The 26452-nt window shown below is 35.8% G+C and overlaps 1 protein-coding gene across 2 annotated transcripts in view; it reads left to right on the forward strand.

Moving 5' to 3' along the window:
• AEBP2 (AE binding protein 2) overlaps nucleotides 1-16256 on the forward strand; it is a 31719-nt gene extending 15463 nt beyond the window's left edge. Inside the window, exons 4-8 of one of the 2 annotated variants that reach the window (XM_010713651.2) lie at nucleotides 2726-2850; nucleotides 8904-8971; nucleotides 12447-12560; nucleotides 12823-12889; nucleotides 14175-16256. In XM_010713651.2, coding sequence (XP_010711953.1) covers nucleotides 2726-2850; nucleotides 8904-8971; nucleotides 12447-12560; nucleotides 12823-12877 — 362 coding nt within the window. In that variant the 3' untranslated portion in view covers nucleotides 12878-12889; nucleotides 14175-16256. The remainder of the gene's footprint in view (nucleotides 1-2725; nucleotides 2851-8903; nucleotides 8972-12446; nucleotides 12561-12822; nucleotides 12890-14174) is intronic. The other variant, XM_010713658.2, reaches the window with a different exon arrangement.
• Nucleotides 16257-26452: the final 10196 nt, after the last annotated feature.

The raw sequence follows: 26452 nt of genomic DNA on the forward strand, positions 1-26452 counted from the left end.
AAAAAATAATTGAGCTCTGGAAGAAGATGCAAACATCTCAGGAGGGCTGTAGATGTTGTTAAGCTGTGCAGGGAGAAAAGTACAATGGCCAAAGTCCACGTGGAATTTGATTATTGGAGTAAAAGATGATGAGATGATAATGCTTTTATAAATACATCAAGAGTAAAAAGAAGATTAAAGTGAATCTCCAGCCTTTATTGGATCTGAGAGAAAGTGTTGTGATGAAAGATGAGGATAAGGCTGAATTACTTAATGCCTTTTTTACTTCAGTCTCTATTAGTAAGGTCAGTTGTTCTCAGGCTACCCAACCCTTTCAGTTGGAAGATTGATGAAGTCCCTATAGCCCACTGAGAAACTGTATGTGCCTTCTTACAGGTTTTGAATGTTCCTAAGACAATGAGGCTGGATAGAATTCATTCAGATATTCTGATGGACCTGGCCATAGTGCTTACCCTGCCATTTTCAATAATTTATCAGCAGTCATGGTAAACTGGAAAGGCTCCAGTTGTCTGGAGGTTAGCAAACATGACTCCAATCTGCAAGAAGTGTGGGAAGGAGGATCTGGGGAACTACAGTCCTGTCAGTCTGGTTTAAGTGTTAGGGGAAGTTACAGAGCAGATTATCCTAACTATGATCACATGGGACGTATAGGACAGTCAAGTGATCAGAAGCAGCTAGCCTATGTTTATGAGGGGCAGGTTCTGCCTGACTAGCCTGGTCTCCTTCTATAACAAGATGACCCACCAAGTACATGAGGTAAAGGCTGTGGATACTGTTTACCTGAATTTTAGTCAAGTGTTTGACACTTGGTGCCAAGCTGACAGCACTTAGCAGCAAAGCAGCCCAGCCACAGCCCAGGTGTGCACCCATTGAGGTGCCCTGGATGAGCCACATTTCTAGCTTAGCTGGCCTGACCGTGGGCTGTGGGTTGGACATGACTGGGATACGGTTTAATGATGGTATTCGGTAGGTCAGGATGGTGATTGGACTTACCTTAATGGTCTTTTCCAACCTAGAGGATTCTATGAACCTATACATTATACAAAGTATGTTACATCATATAACTTCTTGTATTATGAAATCTTTGTTATAAATTCACAAACATTTGTTTTATAAATATGAGTGAAGCTCCAAAAAAGTTTCTGACATTTGATACAACAAACTGCCTAAATCAGCATTTGAATTTTGTCTTGTGTTTTGCCTGAAAACTTATTTTAATTTGTATGAAGAAAGAAAAGTGGTAGTCCATGCACAAAAATGTGACCTGTGCTCCTTTTTACTTGATAGATTAATGGTTTCAATATAAGAAATGCTTGCATCAATGACCTTACGCGGCATGAGAGTTTACCACTTACAGCAAAACATTTCAGTGGGATGATTGCCTAATTGGCAGTATCCAACTGAGATAGAATAAGGACAGAACGTAATGTACAGATGAATACTTAACAACAGTTTGTCCCCAGAGTGTAGAAAATACTAATCTAAAGTGGAATTTGTAGTTTGTCTAGAAATAATGGATAGATAACCATGATGAAAAGGAAGATACAAGTTGTTTTAATTCAGGACAGAAAAATTGCAAATAACTGTTTTTGCAGATTATAGGATAATATAGTTGATTCTGTAGTTTAACTGCTATTCTTACTTTTATTTTCAGCATTATATACTGAATTACTGCTTTCACATAAGATTTAATAACTCTTAATACTTTTGTTAATATATCACTCATGTAGTTCTGCTACTGTACAGTACAGAATATATTTAAAAATCTTAGATATTTTGAAGAGCATACAACAAAAATGTGCTTAGTAGCAGTTATTTCTGGCTAGAGTGGGTTTTAGGGTAGAGTTAATAGACCTTCCTTACACTCCAAATTGGATTTCAGTATTTTAGTATTCGAGACTTATCCATGAAAGTCCTTTTCAGAATAGAAAAGCACTTTGCTAATTGCATGCTGTCTATAGACTACAAATTCTTATTTAATTCTGCTTGCAGAGGAACACTGCAAAGTGTTTGTTCTCCTTGCAGCATCTCAGTATTCAGCTGGATTACTTTTTCTTTTTTAGCAACTAGAAATTAGATCAGGGCAGATGGTTTTTAATAAAGTTCAGAAATAAGGAATGTCTTCTAACATGTTGACTGCGTGCACTGTTATGTTTTGAAATATTTTAATACTATTTTTTAGAAGTCATTGCAGTAATACTGAAACTATTGACTGTGCTGTAAGGATGGCTTGGCCAGTTAAGTTGTAAAATTTATGGGAACTTTACTGGGCTGTTTTTGCTTTAAAATGGAACTTAAATTCATTAATAAAAGTTCTTGTTTTAGTTCCTTTGCACTGGTCTGCCTCTTTGGTGTTCTTATTTTTTTCAGAAATGGTAGCAATAGATGTTCCTAGAAGTACTCAGCAAAAACAATGAATTTTTAATTGTGGAAGATAAGGAAAAAAAAATCACTTCAAGATTGAAAATTGAGCAAGTATAATTCAGTTTGTCAAAATAGCTACTTCATCTAGAAGGAGTATGTTGTGACCAAACTGAAATGGATCACCACTCTGTTTGGAGTCAGGCCATCCTGTCAGTTAAACTATTGTTCGCAACTCTGATATAGGAGCCCTAGTTTTATAAAGATAAATGGTTTACTAATGACACTGCAGATTTATTTACGTGCTCGAATGTGTTAGAATGCTTTCAGCAGGTTCAACACTAAGGATCTCTTTTATTTTTAGCAAGACCTCATGACTTCTTTGATGCACAAACACTGGATGCTATAAGACATCGAGCCATCTGTTTTAACCTCTCAGCGCATATAGAAAGCTTAGGAAAAGGCCACAGTGTTGTATTTCACAGTACTGTAAGTATTACTTTGTTCACTGTTTCTTACCTGCATCTCTGAAAAATGTACTGCTGTATTCCTGTTTGTAATATGGCTTTTAATCAGTAACAATTGTTTTAGTTATTTATTCACTTTTGTTAGTAAATAAGTTTTTTAAAAATACTTCTAGTAGTTGTTTTTTGTTTCAAATTGAAAAGCTTACAATGTTTTCCCATCTGATACACTTGGGGAAATATCTGGCAAGCTGTATGTGCTGCAGAAAACATTCTAAATAAGAATGAATTCTGGTGGCATTTTCTCAAGTTGCAATTCACAGTATTTATCGCAAGGAAGAGTTTGAGGATAATTGCATAACTGATAGGTGTTCATGTAAAATTCATATGATTTTTTTCTTTTAGTTTAAAATTTGGAATACTGAATGAATGCATTGTTCCTTTCTTTTTTAAATAATAATAATAATAGTAAAAAATGTTCCCAGTGAAATATCATTGAATTGGTAGGAGGCAGGTTCTATGTGGGGAAGTGACCTTGAGTCCTGTTTCTGTATCCTGTTGTGGATAGGATTGATATCAGTATTCATTTAGAAAAGTTGAAAATAGAGAAAGAAGTACTGAATTTGAATACAGAGATCAGAATTTCAGAAGGCATAATGCCTCGTGTTTTGTTACTGAATTGAGAGATGGAGTGCATAAGAGGTAGAGACACTTCTTTAAGAATAAAAGAATTAAGGAACAGCACAAAATGAAGAACTTTGTAAATTGCCAGACTAGTGCAAGATTAACTGCAGTCCAGGGAAGGAGTGCTGACTGCTCTCTTTTCAGCTATGGCTTAATTTGAACCTACAATTAAACTACTGAACTGTCATTCTCTTTTCATAAACCGAAGATGATTTTATATGCACAGAACCTAGCATGTCCTTCTCTTCCACAAGACTGATGATAGTTACAAATCTCTGTAGCCTGTTAGACGTTTTTCCCAAAACATTAGTCCTGAACTTTATCTGCATTGAGTACACCAACTGTAGAGGGAGATGTATAGGTGCCTTATTCTGCTGTTACTGAATTTAAACCTTATTTTAGTTTTCCTGGCCAAGACTGAATTTAAAATTTTGTGAGAAAAGCAGGTTGTCTTCCAGTTCACAGCTTGCTTTAATCTGCAGCATTATCCAGATAGACTGTTAAGTTGTGGACACTCACCTCTGGCAGTTGCAGTAACACACAAGGAGGTGAAATTAAAGGGAGAAATGTGCTCTTAAACTGATTTGAATTAACTTGGAGGAATACTGCAAATTCATCTGTGCTTGTACCACTCAAGATGGTAGGGGGTTGATTAGGTCTGAAAACTTGATATTACTTATTCTTCAGCTGTGGGAGTTGTAAGGTTTCAGCTGTACACTGTGCATTGCTACCCTACTGGCATGCACAATTGTGCAGAGTTGCACTGGACATCAACTTTACTGATGAGACTGTTTAATATAAGAAAGATAATCTTGTTGTAGGTATACGTTATTATACTGAGCTAATGGTCAACTCAGGTGTAAGCAAGGATGGAATTCGAAAAATGGTCCACCTTCAGATGAAAAGAATGCATAGTTAACAGGGACATGAATTCAAAAAATGAAAAATCTGATCATAAAGCTGCTGGAAACTGAGGAATTTATAGGTTTATTTCTTGTTTCATTATAAGATCATCAGCACAATGTAGTGTTTTACAGGATAGTTATCTTACTGACAAAATAATGTGCGAATAATTTCTATGCAGTCACTATATCTCTTCATACCTTTAAATCTTCTTCATAGATATGTAAAATTGTAAAACAGTCATCAAAGCCTTTTGCAGAAGTCCACCTTTTACTTCATTATGTTCTTATTTTTCTGATTAGTTTTTCTTATTACAGTCAAATTCTTGGTATGTTGATTCTTTGCACTAGCAAGTGGAAAAAGTTAAGCAATTTCTCTTCAACTTAAAGAGCAGGTATTAAGTTGTTTAAGAATGTAACTAGCATGTTACCCTCCATCTTTTTTTGTTGATAGGGTTAGTTCTCTAAGATAACTGAGTACTAAACTGTTCTACTTCTAACTTGTTTGGAGATTTTAGTTCGGTGATGGCATACACTGATTTTATTCACACATGTTTTGAAGTCTTAAGCCTCTTAAACACAGTAAGTGAATAAACATGCAGGAGAGAGACATTTGTTTCTTTTTCCAGAAGAGGTCAGTAGAACTCCATTTCTGATCTGAGGCAACTTGAAAGGTTTTCTTTATGGAAATAAATGCAAAAAATGTTTCTTGTTCCAGGGATAGTGTGTGAAATGTAGGTAATTAGTAAGATTTTTTTTGTTCAAATGAAGCTGTGTTGTACATGCACTCACTTGTTGAACTATACTTTTTAGTGTGAAATGTAAGTGGATTTGAGTTATTTACAAAGTGACTTTAAGTCTGTAGAGCAGTGTTATTCAGATATGATAGATATCTTCCATTTTTCTTGTAACATGCGGATTTGGCCTTAATGCTGTGGATATTTAGCTCAAAATAATGATTCTTTTTCTTCTTTTTTAGTTGATGCTCTTTGTCCGCATCATGACTGTAATTCTGACTTAGGCCTGCCTGGGAAGTGGTAGAATGTGTGTTGTGCTAATTGTGGTAAAAGTAGTGGATACATTTTAAGTCTTTTTAAAACACATCGTTAAGCTTGAGAATTTCAAAGTACATTTGGGAAGAACCAAGGCATGTATATATGCAGATTGCTGTTGTCTCCTAACTCAAAGCTGAGTTAGGTTTTGTTTAACATTCAAGTACTTAAACAAAACCAAATGTGTACCCTTTAAGGGATGAAGATCTTTGATTCCAGTCAAAAACATGTGAATTGCTGAGCTTTTGAGGGTTTACAGAGGACAAGATAAGACAGTGATATGAAGAACAGTCTGCAAAACTTGTGTTGGTTTCAGGTGTATCTGACTAAAAGCGTCCCAAGCTATGACCATCATAGGTCTTTAAATATATAATTAGCTCTTTTGCTGTACAGTTTGTATTCCCTTCTGTTGAAAGTTACTTTCTCAAGCTTCTTTGTGTGCGTAGAGAAGCTGTTTCAATATTGATTGCTTGAAGATCTTACTAGGCTTCTGGAATAAGAGTGCTGCTTGCGATTGTATAATTCAGACAGTATTGAATTACCCAAAATTTTGTAACTTGAGTTTGTGGGGTTTTTTTATTTTTATTTTTTTGGTCCTTTTTGTTTTATTGGAAACACGGGAGGGAGGGAGAGAGGTTGTTCAGACTTTTTTTTAACTTCATGATTGCAAAGAAGAAGAATCTCAAGTTTTGTACTGCATATTTCTGAAAATAAAGAACTGGACCTTTGGTTGTTTGGGAGTGTAAATGAATGCTGCTTGAGAGGGTCACGCAGGTTCTCTTTGAGGCTCTGGAGTCAACATGTGTTACAAGGTAAATCCCTATAAAAGCAGCAATTTCTGCTTTAACTTAGGTGCAGTATATACTTGGGACCTTGTATATTCTGGTTTATTTTCTAGCTCTTGTTCTTTCCGTTTTAGATAGGATGAAGAACAGCTTGTGGAGATTATCTTCTTCCCTTTAACTGGTTATAGCTAGTTTACTATGTCCAAACAATATTTTGAAATGCCACCTCTAAACATTAGCCATTTTTAATATGGTATTCATTATGCTTGCATTACGTGAGAGAACCATCTGCATCTCCTTAAAACATGAGGGTAACTTGAGAATAAGCTTGACTGGACAGGAAAATGTACGTTTTTAAATAGAAGAGTTGGTGAACTTCATTTGTTCTGTAAAGTGAGCCCTGACATCTTCATTTGGTTCCAGACTCATGTACTCCAATCTGCAGCAGAGAATGAATCCGGGGACTGGACAAAGACTAAAACTTAAAGTTGGAAGGGACTGGGGAAACACTTTCTAAATCTTTATTTAAAAAAAAAAAGTCAGTTTTCAACTCTGCTCCAAACTTAGAAAAAGGACATGTCCTGTTATAGATGTGGCTTGAGACTTGTGAAGGAAAGTGGTAGCAATATTTCAAGTGGCTAAATTAAGAATCTTACAATATTTTTGATGTAAGAGTTGATTAAGTTTTGTCTAATGGGCAAAGATTACAGGAAAAAAATATTTTTTCTGACACTTATTTAACATATCCAGTTGTGATAGACATACAAAATGGTTTGAGGTGGGAATTTGAAGCTCAGATAGTTTCAGCCCTGATGTTGTAGGCAGGGACAACTTCAAATTGACCAGGTTGCCCAAAGACTCATTGTCCAACCTGGTCTTGAACACCTCCCTGGGTAGGGGCAGCCACAGCATGTTCCATTGCCTCACCTCTATAATTGAAATCCACTCTATCATTATTTTAAATAATGTTACCCTTTGTCTTAGCGTTACAAACCTCAGTAAAGAATATCTCTCCATCTTTCTTGTAGGCCTGCTTTATGTATCAGAAGGCTGCAGAAAGGTCCCTTTGGAGCCTTCTCTATGCTAAACAGTCCCAGCTCTCCTGGCCTCTCTTCATGGCAGATGTTTCAGCCCTCCTATAATTTTTGTGGCACATATGACATCTTCTGGCAGTTCTTACAGGCTGCATTTCTTCAGTTTATCTGTAATTCAAATTACATGGTATCAAAAACAGAATTTGTCACCAAGCTTTCCAACCACACTTCAAGATTAATTGCTAATACGTTAAATGACAAATCTTAAAGTTGGACCTAATTATAATGGGAATCTTCTTCTTTTGGAAGGACTGTGCCCTACAACAGTCTTTTCCTTCTTTAACCTTACTAAGCTACTACGGTATATTAAATTTAACATAACACGATATTAATTTATGGAGAATTACTTTGGTAGTTGCAGTTTATAGACATAAGTACTTTAAGTTTCATGTGCTACGTTTTCATATAGCCTTTTTCATTTGCCATCCACTGCATATCTATGTTTGAAAATTTCTCTAATGAATTCTTAGTTTACCGTATCTGCAGTGGCTTTGTGTAGAAACTTTGAAAGATTAGATAAGCATTATTATGCTCAGAGGTGCAAAAAGTGGGGGAAACTGGTGTTTGAAGCAAATCTCACATTTTGTAAAGTATTGTGACATGCAGAGCAAAGAAAAAGCTGAGGGTAAGTCAGTTGAAGAGGAAGCAAGTGGCTTTTCTTTGTCTTCCTGGATACTGCAGTATTTTTTTTTTTATCTTTTGAATGCCTTTGTTGATGAATATATTTCATTTCTGTACAAATATTACTTTTTTATATATACTTTGTGCATTTTTACCTTTATATCTTGACTAGAGATGGTAGTCAAGCTTCACTGTCCTACACCTGGAAAAGTTACTCTGTGAGAGCGTTTTATGTGCTGTTGTATGTGACCTAGTGTAAGAAATGAGAGCTCCTTTCTCGCAGTTTCTCATCTGGAGCCTTACCATGGGCAGATGTATGTCCTGTGGATTGCCAACAGGTCTTAGTACTTGCCATTTATGTAACAGTCATAGCAACATGCCAGTGTCCCTGTTATGTATGCATTAAACAATCTCAGTAATACTGTAAGTTCTTCTAAGGGGCATTTGCTTCATTCAGTACTTAGTTATTCATCCCTTTTGATATCTTAAAGGTTACCTAGGAAGTTACACATATAATGTTTCCAGATTGTCATACTAGAATTAAACTAGGAGCTGCATTAGCTTCTCATATCTTCTATAGACATCTTGTGAAAAAATGTGGATGTGTTCATAAAGGATGTTGGTGAAACTCATCTAAGAATGCATGCACTTAAAATCTTTTAGAGTGGCTGCTTAAAAATTGGAATCTTTTTTGAAGGAAGACTGTATATGATTCTTTTTCTTATATTATGAAAATATTGAAGGAAAATAAGTGCAAACATTTAATCTTGACAAGAGTGGCTTGAATAGTGACGTGCATGTTCTACTTATACATAGAATTAATACAATCTTGAAGGATTAAAGATGTGTGTTTTCTGAATGTCCAGTTGAAAATAAAGAACAATTTATTTGAGCAACAAATTTACAAATTTGATTTTAATAATTATTCAACTTTTACCAGGTAATAGCTAAAAGAAAAGAAGATTCTGGAAAAATAAAACTCTTGCTTCATTGGACACCAGAGGACATGTGAGTATAATCTTAGTAATATGATAGGATGTAAGTGGAGTTTACAGTGGATTCTGATACTAGTTTGAGTAAACTTTTAAGCTGCATTTTTTTCAATGCATTTTGTCAATATATATATTAATAAAGAGATCTTCTAATAATTGAGTCATTTTGCCAGACATATTCGTAAGAAAAAAGGACTGTCCCAGTGATTTTCTTTTTTTTTTTTTTAACCCACTGTTTTACCACGATCCTCAAATATTTCTAGGCGTTGGTAAATATATACCCATCAGTATAATGGCAGAACAAGAATCTTTGCATAGAGGACACAGTTTAACAGCAAAATAACCACAGTTGTTCCTTGAAAGTGTGTCTTCTATTGTCACTGCTTCTTTGGGCTTTCCCACTGAAGTTTAGAACACTATTCCAATATTTGATTACTTTTTCTCTTGTTCCAAACTTCTATCCTCTTCCATATGAGTATGTAATGCAATACACAAGTAATGCCCTCAGGTAGGCTTGGGACTTACAAAGTAGTAAATATTTCATTGAAATAGCTGAGATAATATCTTTCTTTTGAAAAAGGAATGAATTTATGTAAACATTATAATCTTTATTATATGGAAGAGTAGGCTAAATGATTGCTTTCCACTATGCTCTAGGAGAACAGTAGGCAAAGCGGTTTTAGGAGAGTCAGAGAGTAGCTCTTGCAAGTTTTTCATGATCCACATTTTTATACAGTTTTTAAGGAAAAAAAAAAAATGTATTTAAAAGTAAATATAATAGATTTTTCATTCTTGAGTCCGTATGTCTGCTTAAGCTCACATTAAGTCAAATAATTGGGTAGGATTCACAGGTTTAGAAGTTCATTCTTAAAAGTAATGTTGGCAGATATCTGTACATTGATAAAACTTAATAAGGGAACTTAGTAACTTCAACGTTCCATTGAATAGTCATAGTTTTTGCAATTACTATATAGAACAAAAGAATCTTTTTAAATACAGAGCTGCCTTTTAAGTGGTTGAGTTCGAAGGTAATGAAAAGCCTTAATATAATAATCTCTACTTTCTTCTTTGAAGTGATATAAATTACTCAGTTTTGTAGTGTCCCAGATCAGTCATGTGCGGTAGTGTGAAGTTGGCAGTATCAGTCAATAGTAGCTTTCATTTATAGAGGACTAGGAATTACTGGTAAATTACCTAGATGAAGTTTAGTAATTTTAAAATGTCTGTAGCTTTTCTTGCTCTTTGCAGCACTTGTGGACCCCAAGTTTCAGTTAAACTTGGGAATGAATAATTAAAATATTGTAGTATAAAAGTGTAGTTCTTTGCTGCCTTCTAGGACAGCTTGTTATACTATATGCAACAGTGTTTTGAAATTATTATCACTAAATTATTACAGATGAAGAAAAAATACTACATTTTAAGAAGAAAGAAAAAGTACTAAAAACATAACACTAAGAGCAGGAGAAGTAAAGAAATTGGGACTTCTGTTTCCTAGTGTCGTGACAAAAGATTTTTTTTTTTTAAACTCATGAAAATATATTCAAATGTTAGGTTTTCTACACTGGGGAAGACAGGTTATTCATTAATGCACATCCCTGATAGATGTAGGGCCGGTTGACAAGTTCAAAGTAATTACGTGTTTCATATTTCTTGCATTTTGGTTGGGTTAGGTAGAGAGTGTGCTTCCTGTGCTGAGTGATATAGTTGTGAATTATTTGGTAGATTTAATTTCATCCTGGTTATTACAGTTAAGAACAGAAAAGGCAAGATATTGTGGCTTGTCATCTATTTGTCTTACACAGGGCATGTACACACTTCAGAAAAACTGATGCACTCATAACGATTATTTTCCATTGTACTGAGCTGCTAATCAGCCTTTCAGATGGAGCCAATAATAATAATTTAACCTTTTCTTCTGTGAGTTGGTTGGAGAAACTGTTAAATCGCTCCAGATTTTCTGTACATTAAGTATTTTTGCAGGAAAACTAAATTACAGTCTTCAGCATATTTCCTATAAAGGAGTGAAATAACACTGAGTTTTTTGGCGCAGGAATTTATTCTGAGTTTTTTTTCTTGTGTCTTTGTTCATATCTCAGTGGTATTTACTGTGAGAAGTATTACATGCTGCTCTTATCATTTTGCATCTTCAGCATACAGTTTCTAATTAAATTGTTTTCAAAATGCTTCTTTTCGAAACGCTTGGTATCCTCTATTTAAAAAGCTCCATCTGTGGTGTTTTTCATCATTCACGAGCTGCTTTGAACCTGGATAGAGAGATTGCTGTTGATTTTCTTCCAACTTCACCTGAAAAGTGAAAATAGTATCTTTGGAGAAACTCCTTTTTCTTCTCAGATAGTTTCTTCTCAGTTCTCTTACCAAAAAATTGAATTTGAATTTCAACTAACTTCCATTGCTGGAAAAAAATAAACTGCAAAAGTCTGTAAAGTTATGTATGGCTTTCATCAGGGGAAAGAAATATTTTGATTGTTTTGTTTCTCCATTTGAAACTTCTCTCAAAATATTAGTTCATAATTACAAACTTTTTTTAGCCCAACGTGAAATGAATTTTTTGCTCTTGAGTTACTTAAAAAGCAAAGCAACAACAGCAAAGAAAAAACCCCCACCATTTTATGTGGGCTGAAAAAAATCCTAGTTTGTTTTATTATTTTTATTTTTCCAGTTGTGAAAGCAGTATGGATTATGTAGCCTTAGTCAGTGCTAACTGTTGGAAAGAGTTGAGAAGTAGGTTTCCAGTAAGGCATTTATGGCATTTTTAAGTCCAGTTTCTCTCTTAACAACCTGACAGGATCAGCAGGGCCTCAAAAACTCAATTTGCTTTCAGTAGAAGATGCAGTAATGCAGTGAGCCACTCAGAAGCGAACGGGTTTGGTTTCAAATACTTAAAGAGCAAAATGTCAATCAGCATAGGCTTTCTCTCTAGCTCTCTTCCAGGAGTTTTCACTGCAAGTGGCACTGAGACAGTGCTTCCTGTTAATGTGGAAGGTTTTATTCCATCTCGCATTAAGAACTGTTATGTAGCCAAAATACATTATGGTGATTGCCTGAATTTCCTCAGAAGGTACTTGAACTTCAGCTGAGTTAGGGCATTTGGACACTTGGAGCAAACTAGTGTGCCTGCAGTAAATTTTATACCTAGTGAAATAAAGTGTTTTTAAAGATTTGTTTAGTTCCTGCTATCCATAAAATAGAGAATGTAGTACTGTTGTTACTGTATGTTTGGTTTAGTATTCTTCTGGATTAATCTAAATTCTGTTTAGTATCTTTTTCATGCTGAGAACTTGAAAGACTTTGGAGTATAATGTGTAAAGATTGGCTGTCTTTTCTTCGCTCCGGTGAAGGTGATTTTTAACCAGTGAAATTGGAGATTGCATATAGAAACTTCATATGTACTAGTTTACCACATAATTTTATGGTAAGAAAAACAGTTGATCTTTTTTGAATATTTTTTTATTTTATTTATTTATTCATAGTCTGCCTGATGTGTGGGTAAATGAAAGTGAGCGACATCAGTTAAAAACTAAAGTAGTTCATTTATCAAAACTACCAAAAGATACTGCCTTGCTTCTGGACCCAAACATATACAGGTAATGTCTTAATTTTGAAATTTTCATTACTTACATATAATCTTAAGCCTCACTTAACTTTTTGACGTTGGGGAATCAGAATTGCTAATGCATTATACACCAGAACAGGGAGCCTTGATCCTGTCAGCGTCCAGTAGTTAAGTTCTGAGGTCTTAAGTTGTTTCAGAATTACTAAAGTTCTTGAACTGAACTCTAGTTACTGAGAAACGGGGAATGTGTGTATTTACCAAGTGTATTTTACTTTTTTGTGCTTGGTGTACAGAAATTCTAGTAAAGGAGGTACATACAGTGGAATCCTGAAAGATCACTTCTGTTAAGATCACATGCTGGTTTGTATACCAATTTTTTTAAAGTCCAAATTTATCTTTACATAATTTATATTCAGCTGTAATACATGCAGTATTACCTTGAAATCTGTACTTGTATACAAGTACTGTTTTTTTTTAAATACAAGATTCTTTAAAGGGGGACAGAGGGGGACAGTACATGTCACTTGTCTTTAAGCTGCATTCACATATATGTTTGTAGGATTTAATTGGCTTTTAACCCATCTTGTTTCTAATAATTTCTTGATTTTTTTTTTTTCCCCCTCTGTATTAATGTGCTCACATAATTGTCAGTACCCACAGTTGTATGTGTGTACAGTTTTTAAAGGTAATCTGAAATGCTTAATTGTCTCTTAAGTTTTTGAAGGTCTAATGTTATGTTTTTATAGGTTTATTTTAAAAATGCATGAATATGGCGGGGACAGAGGAGGGTTTTGGGGGGGAAGAAAACAATTGTTTTCCCACAACCAGAGATTCTTTAAGTTCCAATGGCCAAGTGTCTGAAAGAGTTCCTATACTGCTAATTTGATATGCAATAAGCCTTTCAGTTCACCTTTACTATCAGTGTATTTCACTAATCGAATTAATGAAAACTTAGTTTACAATATGAAAATAAGTCCTCATACTATATGTGCTATCTTTTTAAATGTAAGTATTTTAAATACTTACATTAGCATATGGATTGTTGATGTTAACAGCTAATGATAAAATGTTATGAGGAAATTGGATTATGTATTTCAAAGCCACTTAATGTGGCAACTATTTTATAACCTAACTTAGGTGTTAATTGTCTTTGTATTGATTAACTTCGCAGAACTTGATATATTACTAGTTTGATGAAAAGAAAGAATAATATTGGAAATGATCTGTGGAGTGAAGTCCATTGGGAAAAAAAAAAAAAAAGCAACCTTTTCTCCCTCTTCCAAATAAAATTAAGGTCCCTATACATTATCAATTACCAGATTTTTATCAATATAGACCAGTATGTGATTTAAAAAAAGCTTTGGGACCAATTAGGAGACAAAAGAATTAAAATCAAAGACCAAAATATCGCATGTGGAAAAGGTGGTCGGAGGAATTCAATCACAGCTATTAAAGTCATGATAAAATGTCAATGCTAATAGAAACTTTGAAATCATCTGAAATGTATGCTAATTTGAGATCATATAAAATGGCTTTCAATCAAATTAAATGATCACTTATAGTCATGATTTGATAATATGCTGTAGGTAACTTGGATTTGCATTTCAGGATCTTCTTCTAAAAGGTATCCTATCTTCTTTTACAGAACAATGCCCCAGAAGAGGTTGAAGAGGTAAAAACCAAGCGAGTGGGGACACCTGCAGTCTTAGTCACTGACAATGGATTTAGAAATAAAGTTGCACATTAGTCAAATCCCATCTTTTTTTTTTATAAATATTTATGCTTAGTGTAAACATTCTGTGAATGAAGTTGATGCTTCTGTGGAATATATTAATATATTACTGTATATCCACATTTTCATGGAATGGTACAGTGGGAGATTGAGCAAACACTCTTCTGGCAACTTAGTGGAACAACTAAAAGGCTTTGCATGCTTTCTTCTTTAAGCTGCTTTTTTTCCTTAGTGAATACAGTAGTTTATATTGATGAAAAGAAAGTAACCGTCACCATTTACTCACAATTCCCAGGAGAACTGCTAACAAGCTATTAGGCTTCTTATCAGTGTGAACTAAATACAACACATCCCAGACAACAGGATGGCTACCAAGGGGTTATTCTGTCACCCTTTCAATATGGTGGATAGTAATCATTTGTCATTTGTAACTTCATGTCCTTTTGCAGATCCATAAAATATGTTGAATAATATTCAAGGAAAAAGAACAAAAACAAGAAACGTGTTGATGGAATGCTTGTCTTTTCCATTCAACTATGAATGCATATATACGGTTTAAAGATGTTAAGAGTGTTGCAGTATGTCTGATCCCCCTTTTCAGGAGTAGTATAGTATGTTAATGAGATCTTTTTTTTGTGATCCATATCAATGGACGGTTTTTGAAAAACCTTTACTTAAGCAATTAGTGTTATTTGTGTTTTCTTTTACTTTTTTGAATCTGTAGAATCCCCATTCACTTGTAAAGTATACTTTTTTTTTATTTGGCCTAATGTTTTCTAGTTGTAAAGAAAATGGTATTTTTAAAAAAAATATCTAGAAATTCAATCCTTTATGCACCAAAGTTGGCTTTGAAAAGGAAAGTAAAATCACTTTCTTGCTTAATAAGCAAGAAGCCGTGGATTTTTTTAACTGACAAATAGAGATGTGTCTAACCTGTTAGTCTTTGTATGGAGACAAAAATGTTGCATATAGATAATAGGACTTTGCTTGTAAATATTTCAGCAGATTTGTAATATATTTTTATATTATGAAATGTACTGTAGATGTTTTTCTAGAGGCATGAAAGTTAAAATGTATATATTACGGTAGAAATAATATTGAAGGATATTGTAATTCACTAGTGCTGCCAGAAGAATTGTTTAAAAAAAGCACCTTCCTTAACAATAAAAACCCCTTCTTTTACATACCTAAGGGACTATATACTACTGTTAATATCTGTTGTAAGAACAAAAACACATTGAACATCCTTCCCAGAAATCTTTGAGGGATGAATAGTACCCATAATTAGTTCATGGCGCTCCTTTCTAATAGTGAACACAAAATTAGTTTTTTTCCTTGCTGTTGGAAGGAACTAATACGTAAAATTTATATGGATATATGCAGTCAAACTGCAGAGTTAGTCCTCCTTGTTGGGGAGGAGTTTACTACAGTGAAACTAATAACCAGCAGTTTTTACACTAAATCTTTATTAAATAGAATAAAACTTAGAAGTAACCCTTTGGTTGCAGAAGTGAGCGTACCCTAGTATAATACAAATGCATTCTGCATTGGTACTGACACGAGAGTCTTGCTTAGCTCCGATGGGTTAAAAATATTACTTATATACATGAAAAAAAAAATCTTATCAAGCATAATAAAGTGCAGATTAAAAGCACCACTAATATAAGATGTTCTGGAATGGTTGTTTAATAAGGGTATTATTCATAAAATCTGTTGTGATGTGACTTTATTTTTGGAAAAAAAATGCAGTGTTTTTTTTTTTGCTTGAGCACTTCACCTACTGCTTTTTCTGTACCTATAAAATAATCCACAATCTTTGTTTCTTTTATGAATTTGTTATAAAATTGCCAAATAGAAGTGTTTCAGATATAGTTTGTATTTGTATTTTTTTAATTTTATTGCTTCATGAGTTTCTTGTAAGTCATTTATAATTGACAGATGATTGTAGACCTTGCCTGAGTATTTTTTCTAATAAAACAAAGCAAACAAACCTCATTAGCTTCAAAATTGTAAGATTTCAATGAAGTTTTCAAAGGTAAATATAAGTATGTCACTATCTTTTTTTATTTTGCCTAGAAAGAGTGAAACACACACATTTAAACAAATGGGAATTTGGGAATTCAATTATATATTCTTCATGTAAGCTGTGACTTTCTTTTCCTGGGTATGAGAAAAGTATTTTCAGATGTTCTTGTGATCCAACTTGTCTTTTGGAAGGAAAATAGTAAGTGTAAGATCAAAACATTTGGGAACAAAATATTACTTGTTTCCCATAGAGTCAAAAGGTAAGTGGATTTGTGGCAATTTTAACATGAAGGTATAGAATTGAAATAATAAAAACCATTTTACATAAAACTTGTTTTTTACATACATGATTTGTAGAATGCACTTTGATAGTGTTCTGTGTTTCAGATGACACTGACTACTCTAAAGGTGTGCTTCGTTATTTTTTCTGCCCCCTCCTCCCATCTCTTAGGAATTCCAGTTGTGACAGAATAATCAGGCAGGTGGAACTGACATGGCAAAGGAGTTCAGAGAAATACTGTTCTATTTTTCATACTGTTTTTCTTGAAACACATTAATAATTATTTTCTCAACCCTTGAGCAGTTACAGTTATTTTAGTTTTGGATGTAACATATAGAGGCTTCCTCCTGTCTTTCTAAGTAACATTCCTTTTTCCAATTATTTAGATTTTTCGATTACCTGCAGAATGCATCTCCTGTCACTTGGACTGTTTCTTTGTAGAAAAATACTATCAAGACAAATAGTTATTTACTCTTAACTGCAAGCTGTTTCCTGCAAGATTTGATAAGTGTAAAACTTCAGTAATTTTGCAGTTGAATTTTAATCTGGAGTACATATTTCATGCGGCTTGAGGGAACTGGGCAGGAGGAGTCTTTTGGAGGAATCTAATGTCAGTGTTTCAGTAGCTAAGCAGTTACCAAGGAGGTAGAGCTAGGATTACTAGAACTGCATAGCAGGAGAAGGAGTTATGGTCATGAAATAGATTTTTTTTTTTTTTTTTTCCCCCTCCCTCCAGGATGAGGAAGGTTGAGCATTAGTGCACAGCACTTAGAGATCATGAAATCCCTGTTGTAGGAAGCTTTCAAGTTCAGGAAAAGCCCTGAGCAACTTGGTCTAGGTTCTGTGTTAGTGCTATGCTGAGCTGAAGATTGGATTAGATGCTTTCCCAAGGAAGCTCTCAACATGAATAATTCTGTGTTCTGATTCGGAAAGAAGTTGACTTTCTCCTTCAGCCTCGATCTCAGGCAGGCATCAGCTATGTTTAGATCATGCTAGCAAACAGTTGTATGTTCATTTATCAGGGCTAGAATTGGAGTTGTTTGATACGAAAATTAATTGGTTGTGGCAGTGACTTAGATCTGGGGCTGTAGACTACATATCTGTTGGCATCCTACATAGCTGATCTTCAGTGGCACTGTCTTAAGGTAAATGCTGGGGCTTTGAGATGTGGGGCAGACAGTGACGTGGCATTCAGTGTTTGCTCATTTACTGTTGGGTGGTAGCAGCAAAGATTTTCAGAATGCATGTGGGTATCGTAGATCATCCTGTCTCTGGGACGTCTTGAAAGAACATGTGCTGCACTCTGTTCTTTGGAAGTTCCAATTTTCAAGAGATGCAGTGCACCCAAATACCTGTACATAAAATTACCAGTCCTTTTGCGATGTGTTGGCTTGACTTTTATGGTTTTACAAGCATGAATAACAGGATTTTGAATGAATTTTGGAATCGAAGAGCATGTCTGCCTTTTGCTCGAGTGAAAATTCTTGTTTGGGAAAGCTTCCTGGCATTTGAGTATAGCATACAGCTGATGGTTTGAAATTAGATTTCATTCTACCTTTAAAATTACTTCTAAGATAAATGAGGCAGAAACACGTCAGTTGCATATAAGTAGTTTCTCTTGAGTAACTATTCTTTTTCACATTTTGCCCCAATTGCCATATATACAGCACTTAGTATTTTTTATTTCTTGACTTATGTAAGTCCAATACACAATAACCCCATGCAGCGCTATAGGCTTGGGGATGAGTGGCTGGATGAGTGTGAAGAGGAAAGGGACCTGGGAGTGTTGGTTGATGCTCAGCTCAACATGAGCTGACAGTGTGCCCAGGTGTGGCCAAGAGGGCCAGCAGTATCCTGGCCTGTATTAGAAATAGTGTGGCCAGCAGGAGCAGGGAGGTAATCATCTCCCTGTACTCAGCTCTGGTGAGGCCGCACCTCGAGTACTGTGTTCAGTTTTGGGCCTCTCACTACAGGAAAGACTTTGAGGCCCTGGAGCGTGCCCAGAGAAGGGCAGCGAAATTGGTGAGCGGTCTGGAGCACAAGTCTTACTTGTGTGGCTGAGGCAGCGAGGATTGTTTAGTCTGGAGAAGAGGAGGCTCAGAGGAGATCTTATTGCACTCTACAACTTCCTGAAGAGAGGTTGTGGTGAAGAGGAGTTTGGCCTCTTCTCCCAGGCAACAAACAGGACTCGAAATGGCCACAAGTTGTACCAGAAGAGGTTTAGATTAGACATAAAGAACTTTTTCTCTCAGAGTGGTCAGGCACTGGAATGGCTGCCCAGGGAGGTGGTGGAGTCATCGTCCCTGTTCAAGAGGCGTCTGGATGAGGAGCTACGAGATATGGGTTAGATGATCTTTCAGGTCCTTTCCAACCTTGTGGTTCTATGATTCTAAGTAATGGTAAGTAATGGTAACAGCAGTTTCCAACTTATGTTACAACTTACATCTGGACTAACTTGTGAACAAATGAGTTAATTATGTTTAAATCTACATTATTTTTAGTAAGAATCACTGTTTGATTTCTGTTTCTTACAGCTTTTTTTTTTTGATGCAGCGTGTAAATTGGTTACTATAGAAAATTCGTCTTACATAATATATCAGTCTGAAATTGATGATTTATCCTCACTTAATCTTTTATCTCCTTGACGTTTTACAGTGTTTTATGAAACAAATCATAAGTATTTCTTTTTTCCACATAAATGTATCAAAGTATTAAAAAAAAAAAGCCAATCAGGAACATTTCTTTTTCTTAAAAAAGCTGTGAGCTGAATCTATGGCTTCTTTCATTCATGTTCTATAAGCTGTTACATAGATGTTCTGTGAATAGATCCTATATACACGTAGCTTTGAAAATAAACAGTTTGATCTGTAAAACAATCAGGTCTAAACAAAACATTCCAACAGCTGAAGATAGTTGTAACATCACATGGATCTTCTTAATCCAGTAAAGATGCCCTTAGGCCTGTTAGTTATCCTGGTATTTACTTACATAAAGTTAATACTCCGCTAAATTATGTTGCTTCATATTTTAATAATTTTCTGAATTGCGTGGTTTGAGAAACAGACAAAAAACACACTAATCCTTTTCTGTTTTCTTTGAGCAGTACTATGGAAAAATATTTTAAAAACAAGAATACCTTCATATATTTTCAGTGGGGCCCCTTTTTTTCTAAAAACTGTGTACTTGCAAATACAAAAGCTGAGTTGAGACTAACAGAATAAAGTTACATTAATACAGTTGTAGTGTTCTAATGCTTATAATGAGGAGAATTGGAGCTCACAGGTATAAATCCAAGTGTGTAATCTCCTGGAGTATATTTATGAGAATAATTAATACGATGCCAGAGGCTTCCACTGTTGTAGTCTCTAATTACAGTATTTTTCTAATATATGATAAACTAAAATTTGACCAACAATAAAATGTCATACTCTGGAAAATTATTTATTTTTCAGCCATTTGTTCTGTTAATTTCCCTGAAAGCTGACAAAATATATACAGCAGACCCAGGTACTCTATGAAGTTTCAGGATGTCTTCTGGTGTTGGGGTTGCACAAAAAGCATTAATTTGGTTTCTGTTAAAAGCAGAGCACTGGATCAAAGAAATGGGAGCTGAGAATTTGCTCTTCCCAGGTGATAATGAATGTAGATCACTTCTGCTACCTCTTTTTTTTTTTTTTGGCTTTTTGACTGGAAGTGGTGACACTGAGAACCTGCTTTCCTTTTTGCAGCTGTCCCTATAGTGAAAAATTCTCCCTGGAATGTTTGTCTGAGTGTCTTAGCTTTTATACTGCCATGTCTACGTAGTGTGTATGTTTGCATTTTGACTTAATTTTATCAAAATTCTGGGTAATTACTGCTGTATATTTTTTCTTCATTTTAATGAAAAGTAGTGTTGGGATAGCGTTATCTGCATCTTCATGCTTTATGAGAAATGAGAATTTATGAGAAATGAGAAGCTCCTCACTCTCAGGTCTAGAATGTAACTCTCTGAGATGACGAAAGCACCAAAGAATGAATAGTTGTCTTGGCCCTGGGTGACTTGAATTATCATTATTGGTGAAAATCATAGCCCATAGGAAAAGGGCTGAATTTTACAGGGTGAGCCTCCCAGATGCCACGCAGTTTGTACAAGACTTGTCCCTTCTGTAGTGTACGTACGTCTGTCATATTTCAGTGCAGGTAAGTTCACCAAGAACTTGTCCCTTCTGCAGTGTACCAGCCAGCTTCATCTATGATGATTTCAAGAAAATGTTTACAACAGACAGTAGTCTTTCTGATTAACAAACAGTCAGAAAGAAAGGAAGTCCTTGTTTTTGGAAGAGAAAATTTACTGCATTGAGGAGATCTGAGAGTTTGAAAACATCACTCCTTGTGTGCCTGCTTTTTAGAATGCTTGCTCTCAAAAATGTCCAGCAAAAAGCATAAAATGTATTGCACCCTTTCCCAGCTGTTGTCTTCAATGATAGCCATTTAAGATCATGGAGATGCTTAGGGTGTTTGATGATACCATGCTGGTTTTTATTGCTGCATCATGTTTTGGTGAGTGAGTTACTTCAGTTTTAGTGAGCTAATGAAAATTATGCCAAAAACTGTCCTAGTCTAACAAGGGCCTATGTAAACTTAATAATTTTGTGATAACTTAGAACAAAGTCTAAAATGGACTTAGAAAATACTTGAATACTAGTAATGCACAGCTATAAAGTAAAAAGTTAATTTTGGAATAGTAATAGAATATTTTATGTTGGAAGGGATTTCTTAAAGATTATCTGTTTCAACTCCTTACTATAGCTGCCACAGGTAGGGACATCTTTCACTAGATCATAGAATGTCTTGGGTTGGAAGGGACCTGAATCTTGCCACCCCCTAGATAGGTTTCCCAGGGCCCCATCTTACCTGGCTTTGAATGACTCGAGGAGTGTGGCATGCACAACTTCTCTGGGCAGCCTGTTCCAATGCCTCGCTGCCCTTTGAATGAAAATTTTCCACCTGATGTCTAATCTAAATTTCATCTTGTTATTTGAAGCCATACTCACTTGCCCCATAACTATCAGACAATGGAAAATGTCTGTCCCCCTTCTGTTTATAAGCTCCTTTCAAATACTGGAAGGCCACAATGAGGTCTCTCTAGAACCTTCTCCAGACTGAACAAGCCCAACTCCCTCAGACTCCTCATAGGAGAAGTACTCCAGCCCTCTGATCACCCTCGTGGCCTTTCTCTAGACCTGCTTCAGCAGATCCACATCTTTCTTGTGCTGGGGGCTGCAGGCCAGAGTTGGCCTTAGGGCTGCAAGCACGCACTGTTGGGGGTCCTGGTGGATGAAAAGTTTGACATGAGCCCGAGTCCTTCTCTACAGAACTGCTCTCAATGAGTTCTCCCAGTTTGTAGTCATGTGTAGGGTTGCCTTGATCCTGCTTGGCTCTTGTTGAATCTTGTTGGGTTCTTGGCCCACTTTTGAAGCTTGTCCATGTGCCTTTGGATGGCATCCCCTCCTATTATATCAACTGCACCACTCAGCTTGGTGTCATTAGCGAATTTGCTAAGGGTGCTCATTTCCTCTGTCTGTGTCATATATGAAGATGTTGAAGAGCATTGGTCCAAAGATGATGGGCCTGTAAGAGATACCACTCGTGACCAGCCTCCACCTTTACATGGAGCCATTGACCACAACAACCACATTGACCGTCCAGCCAATTCTTTACCTGCTGAATAGTCAACTCTACAAATCCATCTGTCTCCGGAGTAAGGATGTGGTATGGGACCATGTCAAAGGCCTTGGATCAGATTGCCTAAAACTCCATCCAACCTAATTGGATTGACAACACCAGGAGACTTTGTCTGTCTGAATGTCACTGTGTTTTTTAACTTGTTCCATCCATGTTCCATCTAAGTTCACGTAGTTCAGTGAGATTTGTACATGCATGCTATGTCTGCTTGGAATCTCATTGACTTTAAAAAGACTTCATTATGGATACTGGCCTACCTCAATTCACTCTCATTATTTGAAACCCATATTGTTAAATCAGAAGCACTGGGACAGGATGTTTCTTAGGTTTCATTTAAGCCATGTGGTGGTTCAACATAAGCCACTTAAATGTGTCTAGGCAGTAAAATATATACTTGAATTTACATAATTTCAAAGCCAAAAAGTTAGTAAATATATTGTGGAGCAAAGCATTGGAATGTGGAATTAAAGACTGACTTTCAGCAATAAAGGCATTTTAAATGGTTTTCATTTTAAACAACACTTTGCAGCTTTTACTTTCTAATGAGTAAGAGGCAGGGGCTTGGACCTGGCTTGCCTTTTCTTTCTTCATGTCATAAATATTCTCTCTTACAGCATGGAAAATACATCAATTACCCTTAAAGCAGTGTTTATTGCACAGCAGATGTGTGCATACAGCAACTGCAGTTGAAAACCAAAGTATTTAATTAGCAGTTGCCTGCAGCTGGATTTTTTTTAAACAAATGGGGAGGTGGGGAAGCATAAAAGGATGTCAAGAAACTATCTGCTGACAGTGAGCAAGTTCATGTGTAATTACTTATTAAAAATATTACTCTGAACTCATAGCTATCATGTGATATTGCCTTCTATTCATTGTGTTGTGGAGTCATCTATGATATTCATATCCTCACTGATCAGATAGATGTGTTGTCTGATACAAATGAGGAGGTTTTTTTTTTTTTTTTAAGCAGGATAGTAACTTTGAAGATTTTTAATAGTTATCTGTTAGTTTTATTAGAGCTGTTCTCTCTGCAATCATTGAGAGAATGCAATGGATTTGAAGGATGAGCATTTCAATGTTGCAGTGAGATGTCAGGGTCTGGAAATATGTGGGTAAAAACATCAAGGGTAAAAGGTCTAGATTTGCTTCCTCACATGTTATGTAAACTCTCAAGTGGTTATGTAGTGTGCATAGGTCAAATAAAAATGTTGTGCTTCTCATTGACTCGTTAGTAATAGCTTTAAAAATTAACAGATGCAGCATGCATTCAGGTTTTATCTTAAAAAATTTCGAATAGATGTTTTTGGGGTGAAAGGTGGCCTCTTAAACAGAACACTTCCTTTTTGTTGTTCTTTAGAAATCATGAATTATGGAGCAAATTGCAAAACAAAAGTTTTTATCTTGGCTAATGTCTCATCTGGGTAATCCTCTACAGATTACACGTTGTAGTTTCTGATCTATTTTCACATGTAATTTTTTCCATTGAGTCATCTTGCATTTTTTTCCCCCCTTCAACTAATATACTTATTAGAATGTATTTTGTAATTCAGTAACGACAGAATGCATTCTAACGGGAGCTGGTTTCAATAGCAGAAGATCTGAAGTAATTTTAAGCTGGAAAATATGTAGATGTGTAGACATCTAACCACGCAATGTAGTCTTCAGAAAATATTAATTCTGTTTCACCTCACTGTTTATCAGGATCCTAGGACCCCATGTAACACTGAATGCATCTACGCACTGCATTTTAGGTAGACGTTTGGCTTCCTAGCAACCTATGACCAAAAGGGGGCAGCAATCCACCATGCTAAACCTATCCATGTACTCAACACTTGTTAGTGATGTTACTTAGATGTATTCTTACTTTTCTAAACCAGTTTCCTTATGGGTAACTTGCTGCCTTTGATGATATGAGATGGAGTTCTGTACTGTGCTAACAAATCTTCTGTCTTACATGTTGGTTTATGTCTAAAACATTGCAAAGGAGACGAGAAGCTACAGAGAAAAATAGAATTGATTGATGAAAGTTGAAATACATTAATGAAATGTTTTATGGTCGAGATACTCAAAGATTCTGTAAAACGTAGGTGGCAAATCATGATGTCTGGTCACGTCACTTTGTTATTACCTTTTCTGACCCAGTGATACCTCAGACTGCTCTTCTAACCACCTGATTACTTCTGTCATGCTCCTTCAGTAAAATAACTTTATAGAGTTCTCTAGTGAGAGTTGAAGTCAGATCAGGCTCTTTTTTATCCTCTGAAGTGAAAATCTGGCATTTTCAGAATGGATTTAATGAATGAAAATAAAAAATCCTGCCAACTGCATCTACTGCATCTACTTTGCAGTAAACATGCACATAAACTTTTTCCTTGAGTAGATGAAGGTGATGCAGCAGTTTTTGTTTCAGTAAGGAAGGTAATTACTTTGCATCTATCCAGGGGTGTTGCAAGATAATACAGTAAGTGCTACCATGTCCTTATTGCTCAAAACCTGAAATTTCAAGCTATCTTAGAAATTATCTGATGTGGTTGAACATAGCAGAAGAAATGTAGCATTGGTTGGACCGCACTCCCCACCTGGACAAGAAATCAACTGCTGTGAGGAACTGTACAGCTTGAGCCATTGTCTATCAAGCTGCCTTTTGGTCGCAGTCCTTTCCCTCTAGCAGTTGTCTGGACAATTGGGCAGCCTGTTACTCACTCTACAGCTTTCCAGGGATTCTGAGAATATCATCTTCTGGTTTCTGATCTGCTCTGCTAATGGTTATAGTCTCAGGCTCTCTGCAGTTTCAAAAAGAGATTGGTATGTTGTGCATAATTTTTTGGGTCATACTTTTGGTTACTGTTCACCACTGTGAAGGCTTAAAGTATTGTGATTAGCTTATCATCAGATGAGTCTGATGAAGTGACCTGAGAACTTACACTTGAATCTCACTCTTGCTATGTCAAGGATTTGAGAGGAAAAGGTGTTAAGATAACAGTTTTTTAACTAGTCTCTTTTCTGCATATCCACTTCTTTATCTGTTGTCAAAGAAACCTCTGTTCACGTTCTTTTTGACAAACTGTGTAGCCAGAAATTGTTCAACCAAATTCAGTGTTGCTTTTCAACTCCGTAGTCATCCAGAATGGTTGTACAATACTGCCAAAGCAGAAGTATAGACTCTGTGCTTGTTCTGCCATGATGAGAAAGGTGCTGAATGATTAACTGAAAGTTGCTGCTGAAAATAGGATTTGGATGATTTGGGGCATTTTATCCTATAGCTTAAGGCTTTGGTGGAAGTGTCTGTTCATGCAGAGGAAGTTTTTTCTAATTATCCAGGTGTTTTTCAGTTCTTAAATGTTAACGAGGTGCTTATCAGAAGTTATAGAAATAATTTGATTCTTTTTTGTTTGAAATTTATATAATTTATTTATTTTTACAAATTGATGCATATAGATGTTTGGCATCTTACAAAATATCAGTGCACAAGATACATTCATTCTCTTGTTTCCCCCTCCGTGTGTCTCCCTCTCCCACACTGTTGGGGCAAACCCAGACCCAGTTCCCCATTGCTTGGGGCTGGGGGTACGTGAGGAGTCGGGAGCAGCCGCTGCCTCCCCTCCCCTTCCTCTATATCTAGTGAGGATGTATCAAGCTGTAGCCCAATATGTAGTATGGAGACAAATGTGTGTCTTCAACATTACTGGCATCACCAAATAATCTTCAGACTTTAAAACCCAAGTTCTGTAACTCAGGTATCTGTGTCCATTTGAATTAGCTCCTGAGTGTAAACACAAGCAAATATTAAAGAATTAGGCATGTGCATCACAAAACTTGATCTTATTTTGTATAACTGGTGGTTCAGGTCAAAATGATGTATTTCCATGGTCCTTAACTATGCGTTTTGTATGATGGTACTGCAGACCTTGAAGTAAGATCTATTTTGTTATAGTTTCCGTTGCTAAAAGGAGCACAGTAGTTCCTGTTATTTTTCTTACAGAAACCAAATCCACTGGCTGATATGTGATGTACCAATGACAGTAATTTGGTGATTGGTGGTGGTGAATACAGCTGTGCAACTAGATATTGGCTGCACGTTTAGGAGAGCTTCAGCTTCCATGGAACTTTTAGGAAACCTGTCTGAAGCTCCAATTCAGTTATTGGTTTCTCTCTTTTTTTT

The sequence above is a fragment of the Meleagris gallopavo genome, chromosome 1 (assembly GCF_000146605.3).
Source record: "Meleagris gallopavo isolate NT-WF06-2002-E0010 breed Aviagen turkey brand Nicholas breeding stock chromosome 1, Turkey_5.1, whole genome shotgun sequence".
In the NCBI taxonomy this organism is placed as follows: Eukaryota; Metazoa; Chordata; class Aves; order Galliformes; family Phasianidae; genus Meleagris; species Meleagris gallopavo.